The sequence below is a fragment of the Trachurus trachurus genome (assembly GCF_905171665.1).
Source record: "Trachurus trachurus genome assembly, chromosome: 1".
Lineage (NCBI taxonomy): Eukaryota > Metazoa > Chordata > Actinopteri > Carangiformes > Carangidae > Trachurus > Trachurus trachurus.
The window spans coordinates 5,042,917-5,066,004 of NC_139891.1; the positions used below are offsets into that span (position 1 = coordinate 5,042,917).

At 43.4% G+C, this 23,088-nt stretch overlaps 1 protein-coding gene across 1 annotated transcript; it reads right to left on the reverse strand.

Moving 5' to 3' along the window:
• Positions 1-1,299: 1,299 nt before the first annotated feature.
• On the reverse strand, positions 1,300-21,842 carry jupa (junction plakoglobin a). The gene is made up of 16 exons (XM_083975167.1): positions 21,713-21,842; positions 10,180-10,232; positions 9,105-9,272; positions 8,758-9,011; positions 7,852-8,090; positions 7,031-7,232; positions 6,540-6,684; positions 6,217-6,320; positions 5,564-5,902; positions 4,951-5,103; positions 4,731-4,850; positions 4,479-4,629; positions 3,426-3,547; positions 3,170-3,209; positions 2,282-2,405; positions 1,300-1,692 (listed from the first exon to the last, which is right to left on the reverse strand). The coding sequence occupies exons 2-15, from the start codon at positions 10,190-10,192 to the stop codon at positions 2,284-2,286; spliced, it is 2,172 nt and encodes a 723-aa protein (XP_083831293.1). The 5' UTR covers positions 10,193-10,232; positions 21,713-21,842; the 3' UTR covers positions 1,300-1,692; positions 2,282-2,283.
• Between the last annotated feature and the right edge of the window lie 1,246 nt (positions 21,843-23,088).

Consider the following 23,088-nt stretch of genomic DNA (forward strand, 5'->3'; position numbering starts at 1 on the left):
GCTACAGTATACTGTATGTGGGATTTAAAAATAATGTGAACTGTTCACTCACAGAAAGAAGCATTTGATCCTTGTGTGAATGAATCTGACTATGCTACAGCAAAACAGAGCTGAATGGTACACAGACCACAAGTCTTGGTGAACATCATTATAATTATGGGATATGCACTGTATTTCCCAAACATCAAACATAAAAGAATAAATCTGTCTCTTGTTTTTAGCCCATTACCAGACACTCCCACTGCTGTGCACAAGCCGACAACATACAAAAAAAATAAAAAGGTAAATGTTGTTAAATATTGTGAAATGAATTATATATATGCAGGGTTACAGAGGTAGATGTACATGTGTTTCTTTGCCAGTATAAACTAAACAATAAGGCCTGTGAGGGAAGTATGTGTATGGAAAACAGCCACAAGTCTGAAACAGTCCTGTGTTGCAGCTGTTGCAGTAGTATGTGAATTCTGAGATGAACAGACAGAAACAGACTGAAGACTTGCAAAAGAAATTGTCATGTGTTACGTGAGACAACAGAGAAGACACATCCTGCCAGAGAAGTGGATTTTTACAAAGCTTTAAAACACACAGGTCAATAAACACGGACACCATAATATGTTTAATATATCCTTTATCTTTATTAAACAAAATTTCAGTAAAAACTCTTTTTAAGTAGAAAGACAAATTTCCCTGTCAGTAGTTTGCTCCAGCTGTAGGGCCGTCCCCAACTACATCTCATGTGTTGACCAATGATTAGGTCTGTAAAACTTTACCCTCACTGTTGTTCTCCTGGAAATTATTACAGACACATGATTTTTTTTTTCTTAAAGCTCAGTTTCTAATCAAAAAGGAATCTTTGTTAATCTTCTGGTAAAGCCAGATAATGTGAACCTTTCCCAGTCAATAACTTAGAAAAGATGAGAAACGGTTCATAAAAACAAACAAATAAACAAACATTATGTCCACCTACGTACATATACTCCTAACAATGCACATATCAGCTGATTCCATGAGAGTCGGGGTGGGGGGACGGCCCTACACCTTTCCCTCAGGTCTGTCAAAGACCTTCACTTCTCTCCGTTTGTTCGCTCCTACTGAATTAGTGCCGAGAGGAAGAATGAGTCTGTGTTAACTCTTTACTCTTCACCGACTCTTGGGTCACAGCGGGAGAAAGTTGACGGTATATAGTGTCAAAACTACAGCATAGACAGCAGTGTCTGTTACAAAGGCGTTAAGAAAGAGCGAGCGGTGAGCAGGTGCACCGTGCACATTGAGCCACCTCCGGCAGTGTTTTCAACTATCATACTTGTTTTTTTGTTTCTTTTTCTTAAAAAAAAAAAAAAAAAAAAAAAAAAAAGGAAGCTACACGATTATCGTCACAAAATAAAATCTCTTTGGCATAGAATACCCACCCAAAAGCACAAACACACACACACACATACTCACATGCACACACTCTTATAAGGTTCTCTAACAGAAACCTACAAGCATCGTCGTAATTGTCATAATTATAATCAGTAAAATTAGGCTATAAAACACAGTTGAGCCCTGTTAAGAGTCCAGTACTTTGTGATAATTGCATATATTACATCAGGCTGAGAGCAAAGGGAATAATCTCTACTGACGACTGGATTCTCTTCTTCTTTGTCCCATTACACCTCACTTCAGCTCCCGTCTCCTCTTCCTCTTCTGGGTCTAGCAGAGGAAGAAAAAGACTTGATTAGCAAACCCAATCTGCATCGGCATTGCTTTTGAACAGCATTAACATATATGATAATGAAGGTAATAATAAACATATTGGTTGAAATTTCAAAACACAAAGTTAATGACGAAGATCCCGACTTCCTGTGAAGGTTACAGAAGTGTCAATATACTGTAAAATATGTGCACTGAGCACCATCAGCTGTCATATCAGTTCAAACTTATGGAACATGTACATTCATTTAAAAACAATTCTCTTAAGGGTTAAATTTAACTCATTTCTTTATCCCCTTCACCTTACAAATGATAAAACATGAACAGCTAAAAATATTTTGTGAAAAACTATTTCTGTCCATCCACTTGGTCGTTATTTAAACTCATATTCTGGAATTAGTTTTATATTTCATCAGTACCTGGTGCACAATCAACAGGTACAGGCCACTGTTAGTCCAATATAATCAATTAATATGCTTAATATAAAAATAATGACATGATCGTTTTATTGTTTTGTTTTTTTGACTTAAATGACTCAGGGGTTTAAAATTGTGACCAATATATCCTGATTAACAGAGTTATTATTTACCTTTAATAAGGGTAGGCTTGTCTGTCGTAGGCCACTCCGAACTCATCATGCATCATATTTCCATCAATGACATCCATGGGCACGTCACCTGCATATCCATAGGACTGGAAGCCACCATCCAGCTCTGCAAGAGATGGCAACATTTTACTTTTGTTTTGACTAGTTACACAACAGATCATTTGTCATTTTGCTTCCCTTGGTCTATGAAGGTTTTTTTTTTCTCCTGTTGTCATGATAGTGGCAACAGGAACGGAGAAAACTGAACAAACTAATGGAAATCTTTAACATGTTCCACATTTTAGGCACATTTTTGGAACACTGTGATCACTGATCCCTTTTCTTTCCGAGTCCTGCTGCTCAGAGTAGGAGACAGAAAATACCAATGCCATAAAAGGAGAAAAGTCAAGAGAGGGAAAGAATGGGAATTAAGACAAAGATGAGAGAACAGATTAAGAAACACCAGAATGGAGGTTGATGGGAAAATGACTTTTTACAAAGATTTGGCAATGAAGAAGAGGTAAGAACATACAGTACTAAGGGGGAATAAAACCTGATGCAGCAAGGATAAAAATGGCTTAAGTGAATGAGACAAGAATCAGGGAAAGTATCCCACAAAGAACAAAAGACACTGACAACCACAAAAAGTACAACGGCAAACCCCATGCAGAGATGAAGAGGACAACTGTGAGTGATTTGAAGAAAGTATGAAAGTAAGACACTGGAACTAGTTTCTTTGGCAACTAAATTCTGATATTAAGTGAGCAGCAGCAGCAGGAGACAACCTGCTAACACACCACAGCATTTTAACACTGTGGTCGCTCCCCGTGGCGGAGTGACCCAGAGCTAAGGAATGTGCTGCATGTGCACATTTCAGCCATAGTTACTCACCATCCTGGTAGGGACCGTCCATGGGGACACTGTTGTGGGCCTGCAGACAGGTCACAGGAGGGGAAAGGTCATATAAAGCCCACACTTTAGCACTGTACTACTATATTATGATGAAGAGCTATTAAAAAAATAAATAACCAAATGTATATTATTGCTTAAATGTGTTAAGATCTTAACCTGACACATTAAAGGTGATAGAAAAATGTCAAAATGTAATGTTCATGTGTCCTGACAGCGGAGGGCGCCAGACACTCACCATCTCCCAGGCTGCGGGGTCGTGTTTGAACAGCGAGTGTGTGAGCTCCACAGACACACGCTTCTTGTAGTCCGAGTTCTTGTCCTCTGAGATGCGGAAAAGCACGGCTGCAGCGTATGTGGCTGGGGAGGAGAAGGATCAGGACACAGTGAATAAAACAGGAATGTGTTCAAAAAAATAAATCTGAACACACACACATGCACTTGTCACTGTCTGAGTTGTCGTTTTTAATGATTAGTAGTTATGAAAACAAAAACGTCAAATTGAGTGACTTTTAAGGTTTTTTATCTTATTTTATACTCCCTGAGGCATCATGTATCCTCTATGCACTAAAGGTTAAAATTAATTAAGCCTGATTAAACATGGTGGGCTCAGACCAGCCAAGATAAAAGTCACTCTGAACACACTACATAATGAGGCAAGGAAAATAACAACCATTTTGGTCAATACCCAATACCCTTCCTTATATCTGCTAATTATGAAAGCTTGAGTATGTTAGCTTAGCACAAAGAGTAATGAAAGTAAAAAACATATAAATAACTTTTTTGAAAAAATTGCTAAATAATTTACCTAGAAATTATCAACACGTATATTGTTGGTTTATTTTGTCATTAATCAGTGTTTTCATGCTAATTGAGCCAAGCTTACTGATTGGTGGAAGTCGCTTCACATTTACTGACATGAGTGATATTGATCTTTCAGTTGAACTCGGGCAACAGTAAGATAATAAGTAATAAAACTGTATTTAAGTTACCATGTGTGTTTTTATATTGATTTTCTTTGTGTGATAGCATCTCCCAGTTTCTCTCTACAGTATATCAGGTAAAGGCATTGTTTTCTTTAAATGAATGGTAAAAAACGTTAGTTTGAAATGATGTCTACTAGTAGTATACCGTCTCACAAAGTGGACATGTCATGTCCAGTGCCAAGTACCTGGAAACTGCACTTACAGTAAGTACAGCACTTGAGTAAATTGACTTTGTTCCTTTCACCTATGACTAAATGCTGCATTACGGTAAGCTAATCATTATCTGCATCATCTGTGTGTCCTACCAATGCCCTCGTTGTTGGAGTGGAGCAGCTCCATCAGTGGAGCCGATGCTCCCTCACTGTCGATGAGCTCAGCTGATGGCTTGTCCAGGGCCAGCTCGCACAGGACGCCGGCCGCCACGCGCTTCACGTTGTCCACTGGAGAGTAGAGCAACTGGACGGGAAGAGGAGGACAATGAGTCAAAAAAATACAAACAACATAAGGAAGTTAATTATTATGATGAGGAAGCGTGAGAGCATATGTTCCTCCGTTACCTGCACAAACAGAGGAATGGTCTGCAGGTTGGCGATCTCTGCCCTGTTGATGGGATCTCTGGCCAGGATGTGCAGAGCTCCTGTGCAGCCCTCCACAATCTCCTCCATCCTCACTCCATCCTGACAGCAAAGATGAACAGAATGTTAATCAAAGCCACAGAAATGTATAAATAATCCACAACTATTCATTTCCTCAAGGGACAGCTTGCCCGTCATGTACCTGGTATGTCTGCTGGGCAGATGAGCCGTGTTTCTGGGCGTCCTGGTGGGCTTTGAGCAGCAGGTTGGTGAGACGGGGGATGGCTCCTGCGTCCCTGAGAGGGGCCTGGTTCTCTGGGCACAGGGCCAGGTTACGGATCAGGCCAACCACAGCCTTGGAGGGGGGGAAGCAAAGATACAATCATGATACTGTTCAGTGTGAGCAGTCAACAAACACAACAAGGCGGAGGAAGCTCTTTGAGACTTTCAGTTGTGTTGTTGTTGTGAACTAAATGTACAGTAACAGATTTTTCCTTTTCAAAAGCCCGGTCCTGTAAAACATACTGTTCCTGCTGTCATGTGCATGTCATGCTTGATCAGGCTGACAGAGATTCTGGCTTTCTACCCTGCCTGCTATCCTCTTGTTCCATCTGTCCACTCCTGCACATTTTCAAGTCTATAATCTCTGGAGCAAAACCCATTAACTGCCCAATGAGTGTTTCACAGTCCTTAACTAGTGTTAGCTCAGATCATTGACTCTACCCGACTAGGATCCTTTCCAGCATCCTCCTTAAGCAACATACTGTATCTTCCCAAACCCCTCCACCCGCCCCTCCATCCCTCCATCCCTCTACCTTGATGACAGGCCAGTAGTAGGGCTGGTTGAGCAGCTTGACGATGGCGGGGATGCCGTAGTGTGTCCTCACGGCGTTCTGTGCCACCTCGGCCTGCTGGTGGCGCGATGTCAGGTGGCGCAGAGCGCAAACGGCGGGCTCGGTCACGTCCTCCTTCTCGCCGGCGCGCAATATGGCGTGGATCAGAGCCTCGACGCCGTTGCTCTGGGTGACCAGAGTTTTATTGTGGGCGTTGTTGCACGTGAGGTTCGACAGGATGCCGGTGGCACAGGTGAGCATGTTGATGTCGTCTGAGCTGAGCAGGCCCACCAGCACCTGCAGCAGGCTGTCCATACCCTCCTGGAAAACAACAAGAGAGGGATTTCAGAATTCATCGTGATGGGAAGTGAAATTAAAAGTTAAAGGGATAGTTCAACATTTTGGCAAATTGAGGGAAACCAAGAAATCCCATTAGCCTCCGTAGCGTAGCTCTGAGCAGCTCACGGCTCTGCTCCGCCGTTCTAAAAATAGCTTGCACCGACAATTAAAAGGTAACAAACCTACTCTTAAAACTATAGGGATTATGGCAATGGGCCAATTTTCCAAAATGTTGAACTATCCATTTAAGACCAAACATAGTAAAGTAAATGTAAACTGAGAAAATGGAGGCAGACCTGCTTGGTGGCAGCATCAGACAGGTTCCTGAGCGTCCACAGGCAGTTCTGCATCAGACGCTGACTGGAGCCGGTCAGGTGTTTCCCCAGAGCCTGCATCCCACCTGCAGGGCACAGAGAACGTCACTCAGTCACTCAGTCACTCAGTCACTCAGTCACTCAGTCACTCAGTCAGCCTTCAGCCTTCAGCAACATCTCATAAACTGGGCTGTCCGGTTGGCAGGAGGCCATTAGCCGCAGACCAGGTAACAAAGAGCGACACACCCGTGCGACTGCCGTGCACACACACAGGTGCGTGCTAACACTCCAAACACATCACATACCAGCCTCCACAATGGCGGGCTTGTTGCTGGGGCACACAGAGAGGACTTTGAGCACGCGGCTCGTGGTCCACAGCAGCTTCTCATAGTTGTAGTTTCTCATGATGTGAACCAGACCCTCTGGACCCCCGTTGGCGAGGATAATCAGCTGTGAAACAGAGGGAACACATGAGGATATAAGTGCAGATCAAGGCAAAACTACTTTTACTTTTTAATCCACCTCTCCTATGTTTTATACTGTAGAGCCATAACCTGTTCAGGCAGATTAACAACAGTTAATCACTCGTTTTACTTTCTACAAATAACCACACCTGTACCTTCTCTGTCTCAGCACATGAACACTTCTGTTCTCATGCCACACCCAAAACAAAACATGCACACACATGCACGACAATTTCAATAGTCTAACATTACAACACCTGACTGCTATTAAGTGTACCACGGTTCGTATTATGTGGACTGGCACAAAATTGTGTTGACTGTTCCACACTCACCTTGCTCTCCTGGTTGCCATAGGACAGCAGCTGCAGACAGTCTGTGGTGATGGCCAGGAACTTGGGGTTGCTCTTCTTCAGCAGGGGAACCATCCTCTGCAGGCCGTCGGCCAGGCGCACGGCCATCTTGGCTCCCTCCTGGTGCAGCAGCAGGTTGTGGAGCGTGGTGATGGCGTAGAAGAGCACAGACTCCATGGGAGAGCTGAGGGAGAGAAACAGCCAACGTGTTAAGAGTGCGTCACAAAAACAGCACGTCGAGTTACTGTGCATTAAAGGAAACTTCCACCATTTGATGCATTTACTGTAAACCCATTTCACTGTCCATTGTACTATTTACAATTGTCTATGTGCCAAATAAATCTTATCTTCTCTTGTAAACCAATCAATCTAACCGCCTGATTTCTCTCTAATTGAGTCTACGATTTCCGACATTTCCCATAATGCAAGTCAATGTTTCTAAATGCTACTTAAGGCTGGTGGAGATAATCTCTTCTCTTCTATAATGGCCTCCTCCTGTGATATATATAGATATTAAATGTCTGTTCAAGGAGAGTGAGGAGCTCTTATTTTCTTCTTCAGCTGAACTGCACTGTAAAATACCTGAACAAGACTTCAGTGTATGTACCAACGAGGATTAGACAAACAACAAAATTGGGCTAGAAATGCAGCTTACATTGTCAAAAGGTGTTTTATAAAACTGCCACTAATATGGACCTTTCATTTCATACCGAAACTACGATGAAAAGTACATTTTCCCCAATATTTATAACTACAACGAGGATCAAATCACAGATGTGCGATGTGTTTTGGTGCAGCAGTACCTGAGCATGCGGACCAGGGCGGGGATGCCTCCAGACTTGAAGATGGAGAGCAGGCCCTCTCTCTGGTGGGACAGGTTGTGGAGGATGCTGGCTGTGGCCCGTGCGGTTTCCATGTCACTTGTGTTCTGCATGGCCCGCACCACTGCTGCCACCATCTGAGGCGACGACATCAGAGCGCGGCGCGATGCCTCTTTACGCGTCAGCTGGTTGACAATCTGTGCTGCCTTGCTGACCACCACCTGATGAGAAATGGAAGAAAGGAGTGCGATTAGTGGTGGAAACGAGTGAAAGATACAAGAACTTTTTTTTTTTGAGTGTTGTGTCTTCCGCTTATGAAATTCACGTTCAGAGTTCATTTGTGTTATTTCCTTAAGAATTTAATTTGGTCTGTCACCTTGAAGGCAGCAAATGTAACAGTTCAACAGTGAAGGGGTTATCACACCTGTTCATATCTGCCTTCTTGCCTCATTGCAGACTTGGACAAGAATATCAATACAGCTCTCATGTCTGCATGCTAAATATAAAGCTAATGCCAGCAGCTGGTTAGCTTAGTTTACCATAAAGTTAAGGGCAGTCACTTTTCAGATTTTTTTTATAAATCTGTGACTAGCTTTGCTGCCTTGCTATAGCTTCATATAAAGTGTGCAAAAGTGAAAGGGACATTGCATATTAGCATATTTGCAAGAATGACTAACTACAATTAACAATCATTGTAATGAATAACAGTTCATTAAAAACCCATTATTCTTAAATTAACCCTTCACTACTCCCACTCCATACAAAACCGAGTGCTAGCTATGCATAATGTACAAGACTATTTATAAGACCCAGGTTGAGGCATCCGCTCAAATCAAGTCACTCTACTGATCTCAAACTCTGTGTGTTTGTGTATTCTCCGTTCATCACCTGGTCTTCATCGTTGAGCAGCTTGGTGAGCTCCGGCACGGCGCGTGTGGCCAGCTCTGCGTCGTCCTGGTAGTTGATCAGGTGGATGATGGCGGTCTTGAGCATCTGGGAGGGCTCGGCCAGCCGCTGGACGTTGGTCATCTGGCTCTGGTCTGTCTGAGTGGACAAGATAGTGGTGCCCTCTTCCAGCGTCTCTGGGAACATGGCAGCCCGCACCCGCTGGGCTCTGGTCATAGTGTACTGGGTATCCAAGTCTGACAGAGGAGTGAGATGATGATATTGATGTTAAAACAGCCTGCATGTAATGAAGGCATATGCTTTAATTTATATACTGACTCTTTTCTTACCAGGCTGGTCCGATGTGACGGTGGTGGTCACGGTGTAGTGCTTGGAGGTGGTAAACTCGCCGTCGTCATCTCTGACTGTGGTGGCTCCTGACTGAATACCCGAGTCCACACCGTACATGGTCTGCTGCCACTCGGCCACCTTCACCATGCCATTGTCAAGATCACCCACTACCAAGGATGAAGAGAGGAATTGTGGGATGTCAGAAGTGTTGGGAGCAAGTAATTTATTAAAAAGGGCAACGGGGGAACTCAGGGGTTGGAACTTGCTATAATTCATTACTTCAATGTTTACTGTTAAAGCAGAAGTAAGCGGAATGTTTGTGTTAATATAAGTCTTAAATAGTTGTATCTTCCGACAGCAATCACTTATATAGAGTGTTTGGTCTGAAACACGGGTCTGTCAGTCACTCTGCTCTGCTGTAAGCCGAGGAGAAAACTTTCCTTGTATCCTACAACCTTTATCCAATGAGGAGAGAGAACGGCATAAAGGGGCGGTCCTCTGTGTGTGCAGCCAAGGGATGCGCGTGAATGTGGTGACGTAGGGACGAGGGCGGGGACTGTTAACTCCATCGGCTGACAAGAAGTTAGCCAAAACCACCGGATCGCTTACTTCTGCTTTAATACCTTTTAAATGTGTTTTGCCCCCATTTTTCTCCCAATGGGAGCGTTTTACCTCATAAAGAGAATTATTACTGTAAGATGCTTTATTGTCATTGTACATTTCTATACAAGAAGACTTTCAGTCCTTATCATAGCAGCATAAATAATAAAAGGAGTAAACATAATTAAGAACTAAACATAAGTAAATAAAAGGTCGGCATGACCATCAAATATAAAGTGGAGTGTACTGTAAGGTGCAAGTCCAGCAAGGTGCAAGTCCACAGTAAAGGAACACTTTAGAAGCAACCTTCAGTTATTGTTTCAGTCAATGACTTCAATATAAATACATCAAAACAATAGTTGGAAGTTGGAAAGGTCAGGACCAAAATGTTCAGCTCTCCTTCAAAACTAGTGTAGCAGAAGAAGTGATGTAAACACAACCAAGAAATAGCACAAACAAACAAAAATGACTTACTTTGCATTGCCATCCTTGCCTCCTGTTATTGGAACAACAATGATGGAGGAAACCTAAAAAAAAAGAAAAAAAAAGGCAAAGTCAGGATTTTCAACTGCTGTAAATGACAAACACTACACTTCTCTACATGGCTACATTTTCCCATGAATTAATAAATATTTCAACGAGGTCTCAGCTCTCTCACGCAGGACTGTCATTCAGGTTTTTACAGGCTGCCCACGTATGACAGCTCATATGATACAACCCCCGCCCCTCTTCCTCTTCCTCCTCCTCCTCCTCCTCCCCCCACCGGCCAGCCGTGCACCCTGACCTTAAAATGACAACACAGAGCGGCAGCAGCGGCGGCTCGCAGGGGAGCGAGAGCGAAGTGAGTGGAGAGACAGCTGTAAGTCAGGAATGCTAGCCTGCCCCGACGACCTTTCACCCCGGGCCTCCACCCAGATCGCCGTGGGAGCAGCCTGCTGCTGCTGACGCATGGCAATCAGGAACTTGTTCGTCAGGTTTTGACTCAAGTATATATGCCTGTGTGTGTGTGTACAGAGAGTGGACATACTCCTCCTTACACACAAACTAAAAAAAAAGCCTGGAACTTGAGTTACATTTAATGTTTGATTGAATTATTTGAAACTAGGGATGTCATGATTATACATTTTCTTGGTACGATTATTGTCAGAGAAATAATCACGGTATTACGATTATTATGCATTAATTAATTTCACACTAACACCATGTATAAAATCAAATATAGTCAAAATATAATTACATTACTCAGTATCTATTAATATATGACCAATTCTTAATCCCCAGGGGAAATGTTTGAAATATTCAGGTCATAAATTGTTATCTATACCAAATGTTTACATTTATTTTAATCTTTTTTGTTTTGTTTTGCTTTTTTAATTAAAAATGACACGCTAACATTTAAATTCCTACCAATTCAATGTTACGTTACAGTATCTTATGCATTAACCTTTATTTTGGCGCACATCTGCTGATATGGTTCCAACATAATTAAAATTTTAAAAAAAGTAACGGTATTTAGGAATCTTTACGATGAATTAATTGTGGCGTTTAATACCACGATTAATTGTGAAACACTTCTATACCATCTCCGACATCTATGTGTTTTCTACGTCCACTCACACTGACATCCTGAGGCATGAGGTGGTTTTTTTTACAGTGCACCACCAGATTGCATAACCACCATGAGACTTGTTGGTACAAGTTTGGTCTACATCGTTTCATTCTACGAATAAAAACCATTCTTCATGCTACATTTACTCGTGTCACAAAGACACCTGACTGTGTCTGTCGAGAAAAATACCAGCGACCACAAACCACCTGCGCTTCATTTCTAATATACTTCATCATTAAACCCACAGAGCTGTGTGTGTGTGTGTGTGTAGGAATGCCAGAACCGGTTTGTGCATGTGAGTTCCCAACTTTTGGAAATGCTGTAAGGAATGGGAAAGGGGCAAAAGCGTGTTACTTCCTGTCAGAACAATGTGAGAAAAGTATTCAATAATTAGTATGAAACGCCTCCTGCCATAAACAGGAAGTCTTCTTTTACTGAAAACCCTCAGCAAACGACCGCTCCGACCCAAACGACCTCTGGCTGTCGGAACATGCGTGTTCATTGTTTTCTGTCTCCACATCATCTGTCACACAAGTCCTCTTCATCACAAACACATCTGCATTCATCAAAGCTGCATGTGACATACAGCACAATGCATTCACTGTGCTGCTTACGAGTGTTTGCAGATGTTAAACAGAGCTCTTTGCTGGTGTCGTTGTGTGTGTGTGTGTGTGTGTACATGCAGAAGTGTGTGTTTTCTGATTTCTACAGGCACCGACTGCACATACTGGAAGTACTGCGGGGCTTCACACACAGCCGAGTCAACAAACAAAGGCTCTGACTGGCAAATAAAGACAAAAAAAAATGTTCCATCCTCAGAGCTCTTTTGTGTGACAGCTGGTTCTTGCTTACAAATGGGATTCTACACAACAAGCTGATCTCCTGTCTTCACCGCTAATAAAACAAGTTGGGGCTGAAACCCAGGATGTGGAGCTGCTGTGTTGGCACGGTATGAACCATAAACACTTAAATTACCACTGTTTTTCTTTTACCGGTTCTTAGATTCAACTTCAACCAACTACAACAAAAACAACAACTCAGTTACGCAACGTAGCGATGTGATTTAGCGCTACACTCGGAGCCGATCAATGGGGTTTGGAGGGAAAGAATCTGCACAGAGACGAGCTGCTTTGTCCCCTCTGCCTTCCACACAGGCTGCTCATGATGTATTGGTAAAAGCACCACTCCCTCGTCTTTTTGCCCTCTGGCTTTGCATAAGGATGTGTTGTGCTGTGTTTTGGTCCCTCAGCTGGGCCAGCCCACTTCTTCCCCCCGGGGCGTCACACTGACTGTGTGTGTGTGTGTCAGTGTAGCCCCTTCAGGGGACTGTTTTCCATTAGAATTTGTATGAAGAAGGTTCTGACAATAGTGTGTGTGCACACTGCATGTTCCTCATTAGTCCTCGTCGTCTATCCTCTGTTTTCTCTCTGTGGCACTTTGATCGACTAGAAACTCACTTGGCGTGTCCCCACTTGTTTTTGTTTTCTGTATCTGTTATGATCTGTAGATAATATGCAAATCTTAAAATCATGTTCATGACGTTATTGCAAAAAAAGTCTCAACGTGTCCCTTTATCTTGCTCATGTTCAGCTGTATTCGGTCTGGCATGTGATCCTGCAGGACCAGGTTGAGGTCTGTGCTTGCAGCTACATGCTACCGTACAGATAATGCACTGACTCATCAGGGCACAGACAGAAAGTATGCCTGCAATCATGCAAGCACTGTGGGTCCCTACCTTTCTAACGTAAGGTGTGGCCTTCTTTTTAAACACAAACAAGAGGGTTTGTCTGCCAAGATTGTGACTGACTGCTGTGCTGCTGGCTATCCATCTTTTGATTTATGAGGCCATGAGAATAAACTGATGAAAATGACATGTCAGACTAAGTCCAGCTGCAAAGTCAAGTTGGAAAAAAAAGAAAAGAAAGCAACACACACAAAAAAAGCTAAATTAAAAATAAGAAATCCCACAGGTTTTTAAAAAAAACATTCTCAAAACACAGAAAAGGTTTCTCTTAAATCAATCCAACGTTTTCCCTTGCCTTACAAAGGAAAACTGACTGAAACACATTTCATTGATCCACTGACATCAACACGTTGATATAAAACAGAGCCCACGTGATCCTTTGTTTTAAGTAGAACCACAGCGTCCACACAGAACGTTCCTGTGCTCGGCAAATCAGGGGCAGTATTTGTGTAAGTCTTTGTTTTCCTGGGCGAGGCAGCGGGTTCAGCCAACTGTTGCAATGCTGCGACACGCCCCACAAATCGCCTAGGTAACCGAAACTCCGCTCAGACACTGTACTGTGTTTTTTTTTTTTTATCTAGCTGACCCATCTCATGTCTGAAGCTAAGCTCACTTATTTGCTGCTAAGTGTCGATCCCTCTTGGGTTCTCGCATAATTTCCGTTTCCTCCTCGAAAAGAAAATTGTCAAGAATGGAAATTATTTGGGTTTAAAAATTTACTCAACAAAAACAGGGAAAAAAATTCAACAAATTAACTGAAATACAACTTTATTGTGTATTATAGTGATGGAAAAACAGACTACTGAGGCAGATTGTGACGAAAGGCATTGGCTCATGTTGTGCGTTTACGCCTGGACTTTGCACCTTCCAGTTAATGAGTGACGCATCTTTTCACTCTCACTGTACCTTGCTCCGTCACTGTCATTACACCACCACCGCTCCACCCATCCATCCATGCAAATGCGCAATAACTGTAATAAAAGCCGCAGCTTCTACTCGGGAAAAACACTCCCCTCTCACACTCGTCACCCTCCCACTATCTTGTTAAGCAACAGCCTCCGTGGATAACTTTAGTGGGCTTCTTCCAAAAAAAACCCCTGCTCAGTAAAACCAGGAATGCGTATCGGTGAAAGCTGCCAGCGAGCGAGTTGCAACAGAAAGAAAGGCAGAGATACTGTGGAGCGCCTGATGCTGAAACACCAGTGTGACATTCCACACCGGCACAGCATATTCACTCTGTCCACTCTGTCCACTGTCCAGCCATTAATCATGTTCTGCAAAAAAAAAAAAAAAAGGGCATGCATGTCACTCTCCTCACACTACACTCTTCTAAAAATGACTCACTCATAAATGTGCTGAAACTAACAGCTACTCCTGTGACAATGGATGAGTAACTCTGCTCTCAGACGTGAGAACAGATTGACTGTCCTGCCCTCCTGCCCCCCCCTCCCCCCTCCCCCCTCCCTCACCCCCCCACAGGCATGTCAGACAGGGAGTGTCTCCACGGCAGTGACAAGCTCTCAACAAGGGCGTGGCGGCAGAGTTTGTGGGTGTATGAGCAAACTGGGCGAGGCCGTGTACACCTAATGGCCGGAGGGGCTCGACAAGATACGGCATTGACTTCTCTTCCAACATATCCTCCCAGCAATTAATAAGTTAATGTCGTTGCAAACCCCCGAGTATCGCTGTGAGAAATATTCAAGTGAGCCAGATTTTGACTTTGCTGGCCTAAGCTCTTCTTTGTATCACAGCAGGAATGAATCAGGTCAGAGAAAGAGGCCCAGGGGGTTGGAGATGAACTCTGGTCGCTTTCCAGAGAGCTTCCTAACACACTTTTGCAGTGATTTGTTATTCAGCCTCATGCCTGTTTGGCAGCAGGGGTGTAAAAAAAACACGTTACTACCATTTGTTCTGCTAGAACTTCTGCTTGAAAAGATTTAACTTGCAAAAAAGTAGTATCAACTTTTAAGAAATAGTTTTGACATTTTTCCGTGGAATCAGATGAGAATGGAAATGTGAAACCACATCCAGCGGCTCAAACCAAACCATGACCACAGTCAACCAGATAGCTTAGCACTTCTGCAAACAAGAGTGAACGGCCAAGTCCACATGTAAAGCTCATTAATGAAAGTCTTATAGGTCGTTCGTTTCATCCTTAGAAAAATCAAAAACTGTTTAACCACCTACAATACTCAAATGAAGCTAACCACCTGACTTCACGCCAAACTAAACCAGCTGTGTCCAGTATCTGTCGTTTCACCACCATGAAACCACCAACAATCTCTCTCTCCGATCAAACTCTCGGCAAGTACCTGGATAAATGACGAGCTCTTCTTTTAACTTGAGGAAAAAACAAAAACCCATGATTTCACCTCACAAAGTGTGTGATTTTGCTTACTGTCTGTGTGTTGTCGTGGTAATCAGAGCGTTAGGGATTTACTGTAGGAACTTAACCTCGTCTGGTGGCCTGTGATTTCTAACAGGCTTGCTAATGTCATGTTTAGGCTGACACGCAAATGAAGCAGATTATGTTACCACACATCTGTAGAGCTTCCTGCACCATCTGCACAGATGCAGATCAACTGCTTGACATATATATATGCCGGCTCCACACACACACACAACCCCCAGTCACATATACTGTACGTCCCGTGACATGCAACCCACACTCCTCTTACTATAAACTGTTTCCCAGATGACTTTTAAAGGGATAGTTCACCCAAAATTCAAATTTCATTATCTACTCACCCTCATGTCAACTAAGAGCTGTGAGAATTTTCAGAGTCCTCCGTGCCTTCTCTGAGTTACGGGGGGGTCCGCTCAGCTGTATTTGTCCATATAATGGTTGTGAATGGATACCAACTTTCTTCGTCCAAAAAGGCACACCAAAAAACATCCAAATACCTCCATACTGCTCGTCTGTAATGTCCCTCTTGTATTGAAGCCCCGACATGAGAAACTGTTCCAAAAAAAATTAAATAAGTCTATATTTCAAGCTTGTTTGTAGCGGAAGCTCCCGGTGTCTCGGTTCACTGCTCTTCCTGTGTCAGTGCAAATCACGCGAGATTTGCACTGACCGGCGGAACAATTTCTCATGTCAGGGCTTCAATACAAGAGGGGCATTACAGACGAGCAGTATGGAGGTATTTGGATGTTTTTTGGTGTGTCTTTTTGGACGAAGAAAGTTGGTATCCATTCACAACCATTATATGGACAAATACTGCTGCGCAGACCCCCCCTGTAACTCAGAGAAGGCACGGAGGACTGAGGACTCTGAAAATTCTCACAGCTCTTAGTCGACATGAGGGTGAGTAGATAATGTGTAAGTGAAATTTGAATTTTGGGTGAACTATCCCTTTAACACAGCACCCTGCAATCCTCCTGACACAGTAAACGGCCGGTGCAGCCAGCTGAGCCTCCACAGCAGACCGGCTGCAGTTGACATTGTGCTGTCTGGGGTCCGGCCGTCCCACAGGGATCCGACCTAACACGGCCACTTACCTTACTCAGACCCCAAACCACATGTCCCATATGCCGTTATGGCACTGTAATGGAGGCCGCGAGGACTAACTGGGTAGCTGTTTGTCATAAATCAATATGGGATGTGAAGCGGCGCACAGCTAATGGATTTATTGTGGTTGGTGACAGGAAGTAGCGGTCGACATTATCTGGTCAGACAGAGGACGTTTGTTCGGAGAAGCCGTAGTTTCACAACTCTTCTCATGTACGCAAGTGTTTGGTGACAAACTACTGTATCACGTCATGTGCTAAGTTGAGGAAGAGGCGTCGAGTCCACATTTTTGTAAAACCACTGAGGGAGAAGTGAGAGAGCAGAGAGAGAGAGAGAGGCGGAGAGAGAATTTGTCAATTGACTGTAACAGGCAGCTGATAAAATCCAGACCATAGCAACGTGGCCATGCAAAGAGCCCATAGACAAGAACAGACAATAAGATACTGCTGGTGTGTGCAACATACAGAGGTTGTTTTAATGTGGGCAGACGCAGCACAGCGTGTCTGATCTGGAAACACTGCCAACAACACCGGCCACCTCAGCCAATGAGTGGAATAAGCGGCAGCACGGAGAACGACTGGGTGATTCACTGCAGCTACTTAAATGAGTTGAATGAGGCCAGGCAGTACGGTGGCTGGCTGGAAACCGGCGCGCAGTTGTTTACTCCCTGTGGGATCTCGCTGTGAATCAAAGGAAATGTGAGCTGTCTCGGAGGAGGAGGAGGAGGAGGAGGAGGAGGCTGATTGCGGGGCAGGATCAAGTTACACCAAGCTGATAATGAAGGAGTGAATGAGTAAAAACGGGTGTGCGCCATCATGTAGCAATAAAGTGCACAGACACAAAGTTCACACAACTGTCCTATTATGTATCAGATATTGTGGCAGGTGTGTCCAAAGTCTTCCATATCAGGACAACAACACATCATAAAAGATGTGGAACTCAAATTGCTTCAATTGTATCATTTAAAAACAGAATCTAATCCACAATTTGAACATTTCATTCCTAGTTATTTGATTTTTTTGAGGTGCTGTCAAAGTCTTCCAGGCTGTGGATGTAGTGTATATTAAGGAGGAAATGCCTCCCCTTCATGTTGTTTAGTCGATGGTAGGAAGGAAGAGGATGAACTAAGTCTCCACCGCAGCACAGAGAGCTTCTGTGTCACTTTGTTTTGGGGCAGAGAGGAAAAGAGTAGCCGCATTGTCCCATTGACGACTGTCACAGTGAAAAGGAGAGCGAGTCTCAAGTGTCCCCACTGGATGCCACCAAAAAGGCTGAAGCACATCAAGATGGCTCTGTGTGTTCACGGGCCAAGTTTGGTGGCCAAAGCTGTTTAAAATCCTGACCACATTTTTTTTCTCTCTCTCTCTCCCTTTTTTTTTTTTAAACTGCCACTGCTACGCATCGGTGTGCGGCTGAGCGCTGAGGCGATGTGACAGATGATTAATTTTTCAGGGGGATTAGAGGCATGAGGGAGCGGGAGGAGGAGAGCACAGCAGACGTCTAAAGGGACCCTGAAGAATAGAGCAAAATCAGCTGAGAACTTCACTGTTTTGCTTCGCAACCACAACCGAAAAGAATAGAACTCACTCAGTTAATATATCTAAAGAGTAAACAGCCGGTATCATCAAAAACACGAGTGACTCTGACAGCAGCTGTGTCGTTTCTTTTAAACGGTGTCAACGTCGGATGAAAACCTCTAAAAATGTCAACTTTTAAGGAACAAAGCTGAAATGTGGAAGGAAGAATAACAGACTCGATTGTCTAAAACGCCCATGCATTTTTCAGTTTATCCACTGTTTTGTAAAGTATTCACAGGCCCCAGGGTTGCACAACTTTCTCAGCCCATGAGAGCATGACATCCTTCAAAGGCAGTGGAACAAAGAAAACAACCCAAAACTTGAGCCGAGAGGATTTTTCACTCTGCAGTGACGATTGGCAAAATGAACTTTCTTGAGAGACGCCGATGTTCTTCAAGTTGCATATCTAACAAGTTAAGCTTCCCTGATGACTTGCTTTCAGTTTCAACCACACCCTTGCTGTCCTCACTTTCCTCAATTTCTCATAGAAGTGTAATTAAGGGACAGGCAGGAGGAGGAGGAGGAGAAAAACAGACACCGCAGGACTCATCAGAGTCACTATGCTGAGAAGTACAGCTCAGCCGAATCATCCAACTGTGAAAACATTGTCTTTTGAGTCAGTCCTGGAATCTAGTTCACTCCATCCCTGCTTGGATACATCATCTGTGATGAAAAAATTATCATCTGTAATGTATTCATGAAGAAAACAGTCAGATTCAGCTATTTCCAGCAGGCTGACACAATAGGAGCTGACTTGAAATGACTAAGCGAGCGGCCTCTCATATACTTTATATACTTTTTTAAAGTGCTGGTGATGGAGAGAAGCGCCCATTAGGCCTATGACATCTTAAGTAAGGGAAATTTCCTTGCCCTCGTTTGATCTGACCAAGAGAACTGTTGGAGGTAAATAATTAATTACAGTGACTGTCATGGGAAGGTTTCAGCTGGGCAATGCCAGCTTTACTTGCTCAGCATTAAACCCCTGCACTCTGCTGGAAGCTTCTGACTGCATGTTTTGTCGGGGACAGCAAAAATCTTTTGCATGAATGGATGTTTTCTGACGATGCTGCCAATTATTTAATTACTGTATTAATCTTAAACAAAGACATTCAAAAATCCTTCAGATGGATTGCATCAACCTCTTTGGCTGTCGTCTAATATTTGGCTGTGCTTGCCTACTTTACTTTAATAGATTAAAGCTTAAGGCACCAATTTTTAAAGTAAATTAACAACTGATTTCTTTCTGACCAGAGATGATAACAAAGAGTCACACACTGGGTGTCTGGGAGTCGGCACGGCATTGTCTGATGAAGATTTCATTTTAAGCCTCTGGTAGTTAAGTCTGTGGATATTTTGATGCTGTCACAGTCACACCTCCTTCCCATTGACTTCAACCACAAAGGCTGCTAGCGTCGCTGACAGGAAACCCTATCTCCGTGCAGCCCCCTTCTCCATGGGAACGGTAAAACACAGAGGAGGGGTGATACGCAAGCACAAAGCAGGTCACACAACGTGCACGCTGAGTGGCTGTAACTGAGCCCCTGGAAAGTATTCAGCCAGGCACCACTGGAGAGAGACAGAGGCGAGGTAAGACAGTGCATCGACGGGGAAAAAAAAGACATGGAGCTACACAAAGAGGTTAGGATATATGCCATACAGTAATCCCCTTTGGAAAGTGTAGACCTATTTATACACTGAAGGATCTCCTGGCCTCTTGCTCTGCTAATGTAGGACAGTATCAGGGAATTAAGCAGGAGGGGGGGTGGGGGATTATCACCGTGTCACCACAGCTGTAGCTGCGAAATCTACAGTAAGTCACCCTCCTCCCCCCCTTCACCGTCCCACCACCCATTCACCCTATTCCCCTGAGGCCAAATGGGAACAGCTTTCCAACCAGGGTGCTGTCTGCTGCCGCGCTACTTGATGACATGAGGCGAGCACAGCGAGGCCCCGTCTGGCAGAAAGTATTGGCACACTGTCGTATTCAACCTGACACACATTCACCAAGCTCAGCTGGATGCATTGGTCCAGAAACAAGTTGGATGCCACGGACTGGTTTGGCGCTGCTCGTGGTGCTTTGTGATGGTATAACTTGCTGATGATCCAAACAAGAGAACAATAGATAATGTGATTTAGTGTTTAATGAAGAAGAGGCCCTGTGGGTAAGCAAAGCCGTTTAACTTCTAATTCCTTGAAACCCATGTCAAATCTAACTTCAACAGATATAAAAGTTGGCGGTGGAGGACACCGCAAATGACTTAATCGCATAAGAAGAGCGGATAAAAAGGAGAAGAGTTATTTCAGTTAGCAGTGGATTTCACTCATTAAATCAAATGAAACAAATTTGTACACTCAGCAGGATTTGCTCATCAGTCAAGTACAGAGCATCTGCAACACCAGTGACATCATTGAAGTTTTGGCAACACCTGGAGACATCACTGCCTGTGTGAGCAGCAGAGTGGGAGTGGAAGGAAGCTATAGTAACCTCAACAAAATTTGGGAACATGACTCATTATTCACTGTCAAACATTACAGATGTGCTCTGATGTTAGATGGTACTTCCCCACGGACAATCAGCTCATTGTGCTACGCTCTGTTGTCTGAGCTTGTTTGAACAACAGTTATTTTCATTATTAATTAGTAGCCTACTGTGCTAATTGTGTTCTTGATTAACCATTGGTCTGTAAATCATAACTGTGTGGTTTACGTAGGCTATTCAAAAACTAGTTTATTATCACCAAGGACTAGGAAAAACAGCACAAACGTACATTTAAGTGTCTTTTTTGACACTTTGATTCAAAATCTAAAAATTGAATCGATTTTCCAGTTGGTTGCTAAATGATTTCCAACCAACCAACCCACTGGTGGTTTATGGCCTCAGCTCTTATATTCATGAGTTAACTGGAACAATAGCGTTAAATGCTTTGTTGTTGTCTTGCCAGCGTGTTTAGTGTCCACCAAAACATTCATTAACAATTCCACTTGTATCCTCTGAAGTTGTTGACCAAACTGGTTAAATGGATGCCAGTAGGCTCTGATTCTTCACCTGCCCCTCTCGCACGCGGACACACAAACACGCACGCGCGCACAAAGTTAGACACCACCAAACGACGACGTGACGCTGCTCTATTGACAAGTGACGTCAAGTTAAATGATCGAAACTGCACCCGAACATCGTTATGATAAGGCAGAAAGAGCTTTGTGACAAATTAGAGACCGACTTTAACCATTTTCATGTAAGAAAGCAAACTTCTGACGACGGGGAGAGCTCCCGTATGTGACTTTGAAGCTGCGGGCAGCGGTGGCCAGTCTGAGGCATGCGGAAATGAACTTCAAATGCACGGCTGGATTTCCAAAGCAGGTAGGTAAAAGATGAAAAAAAATGGAGCCGCCAAACCATGTTCCACCTGAACATAACGCGGTTTTAAAGAAAGCAGATATAAACGGTAAACACGAACGAAAAGAAAGAAAGAAAAAGAAACAACAAACAAAAGGAAAACAGTGACAAAGACACAAAGCGGGTTAAAACTGAGAAAGTAAGAATGTATACACTTAATGAATCCTACCTGTCGAAACACACGAACGCGTTAGAGATTATCCCAGGTCAGTGTTATTGTTTTTTTCTTTTCTTGGGGACACCACAGTCCTCAGTGTCTCTGTTCACTTCTCTCCACTCTCTCCGCCGCTGGCCCACAGTCCTCTGAACAAAAATGAGTAAAAGAAGCGTCACCTCAGCCCCAGACTCCGCCTTCCTCATCCCGACCCCACCCAGCCACAGCTCCAGTCTGCACCCACAGGGAGAGGAGAGGCGTTAGAGCCTGCTTTATCGCTCGCTTTATTGTTAGAAACTGGAGTCAATAAAACACAAACAGCGGATTGAGATGTAGGCTACGTTTATAAACTGCTTTAATCAAGAGCAGGTGTGCTCAAGTTAAAGTGAACTGAAGAAGAATAAATGGGCCTACCGAAAAACTTAAAAAGACTACATTGTAGCCAACACTTAAAACTGTAGTGTGTTTTAACTACTATAACATGTGGTTTTTATAACAAAAACGGTTTTTATATAGCCTCTTCATAACATGACTGTAAACTAGGCTATATGACCTACAGATAGCCCATGTGTTCAACACACCAGTGGAGTCCAGCAACAAGCACACAACGAAACTCGCGTTTAAACATATGGAAAAGCGAACACTGATAAGAATACGGCTGTAAATAACATTCATTTTAAAGAGGGCTCCCATAAAAACACGTTTGAGTGCCTCGAGAAGATTTTCCTTTAATACCTAATGTAACGTTTTATTCGTTTTGTGCAAACACTTCCTGCACCTGAATGACGACCGACCACACCTTGATTACAACACGAAACCAGACAACGGGGTGAGTCATGCAGCCAGGAAACACCGCGCCGTCACATGGCCGAGAGAGGAACAGATAGAAGCTATTATATGGGTTCCTTTCTCAGGTGTTTGATGGAGTAGACCAATGGACACTGTGAGGTTTTCTTATTTGTCAGACAATAGCTTTTGTGCAGCAAAGGTCTGTGGGCAGGACAGACAGACAGATAGACAGATAGATAGATAGATAGATAGATAGATAGATAGATAGATAGATAGATAGATAGATAGATAGATAAATGTTTCCTCCTTGGCATATTGAGCCTCTGATTCACAGTTTGTTCTGTAGAAATGCATTGTGAAATCAGCCAAATTCCTCCAAAATACTGTGATGATGAAACAAATCGTTGCAGCTTCAATCAATATGGGAACCCACCTACTATAATACAATATGAAAATATTCACATTTTAGACAGTGGATTTGGGAGGAGACGTTTAAAAAGAAAAGGAAATGTATCCATTCTAAAAGTTGTCACTGTCATTTTCTGTCAGAAGACTAACTAATCCAATAATCCTTTACACATTACCGGCAACTTTAATGACAA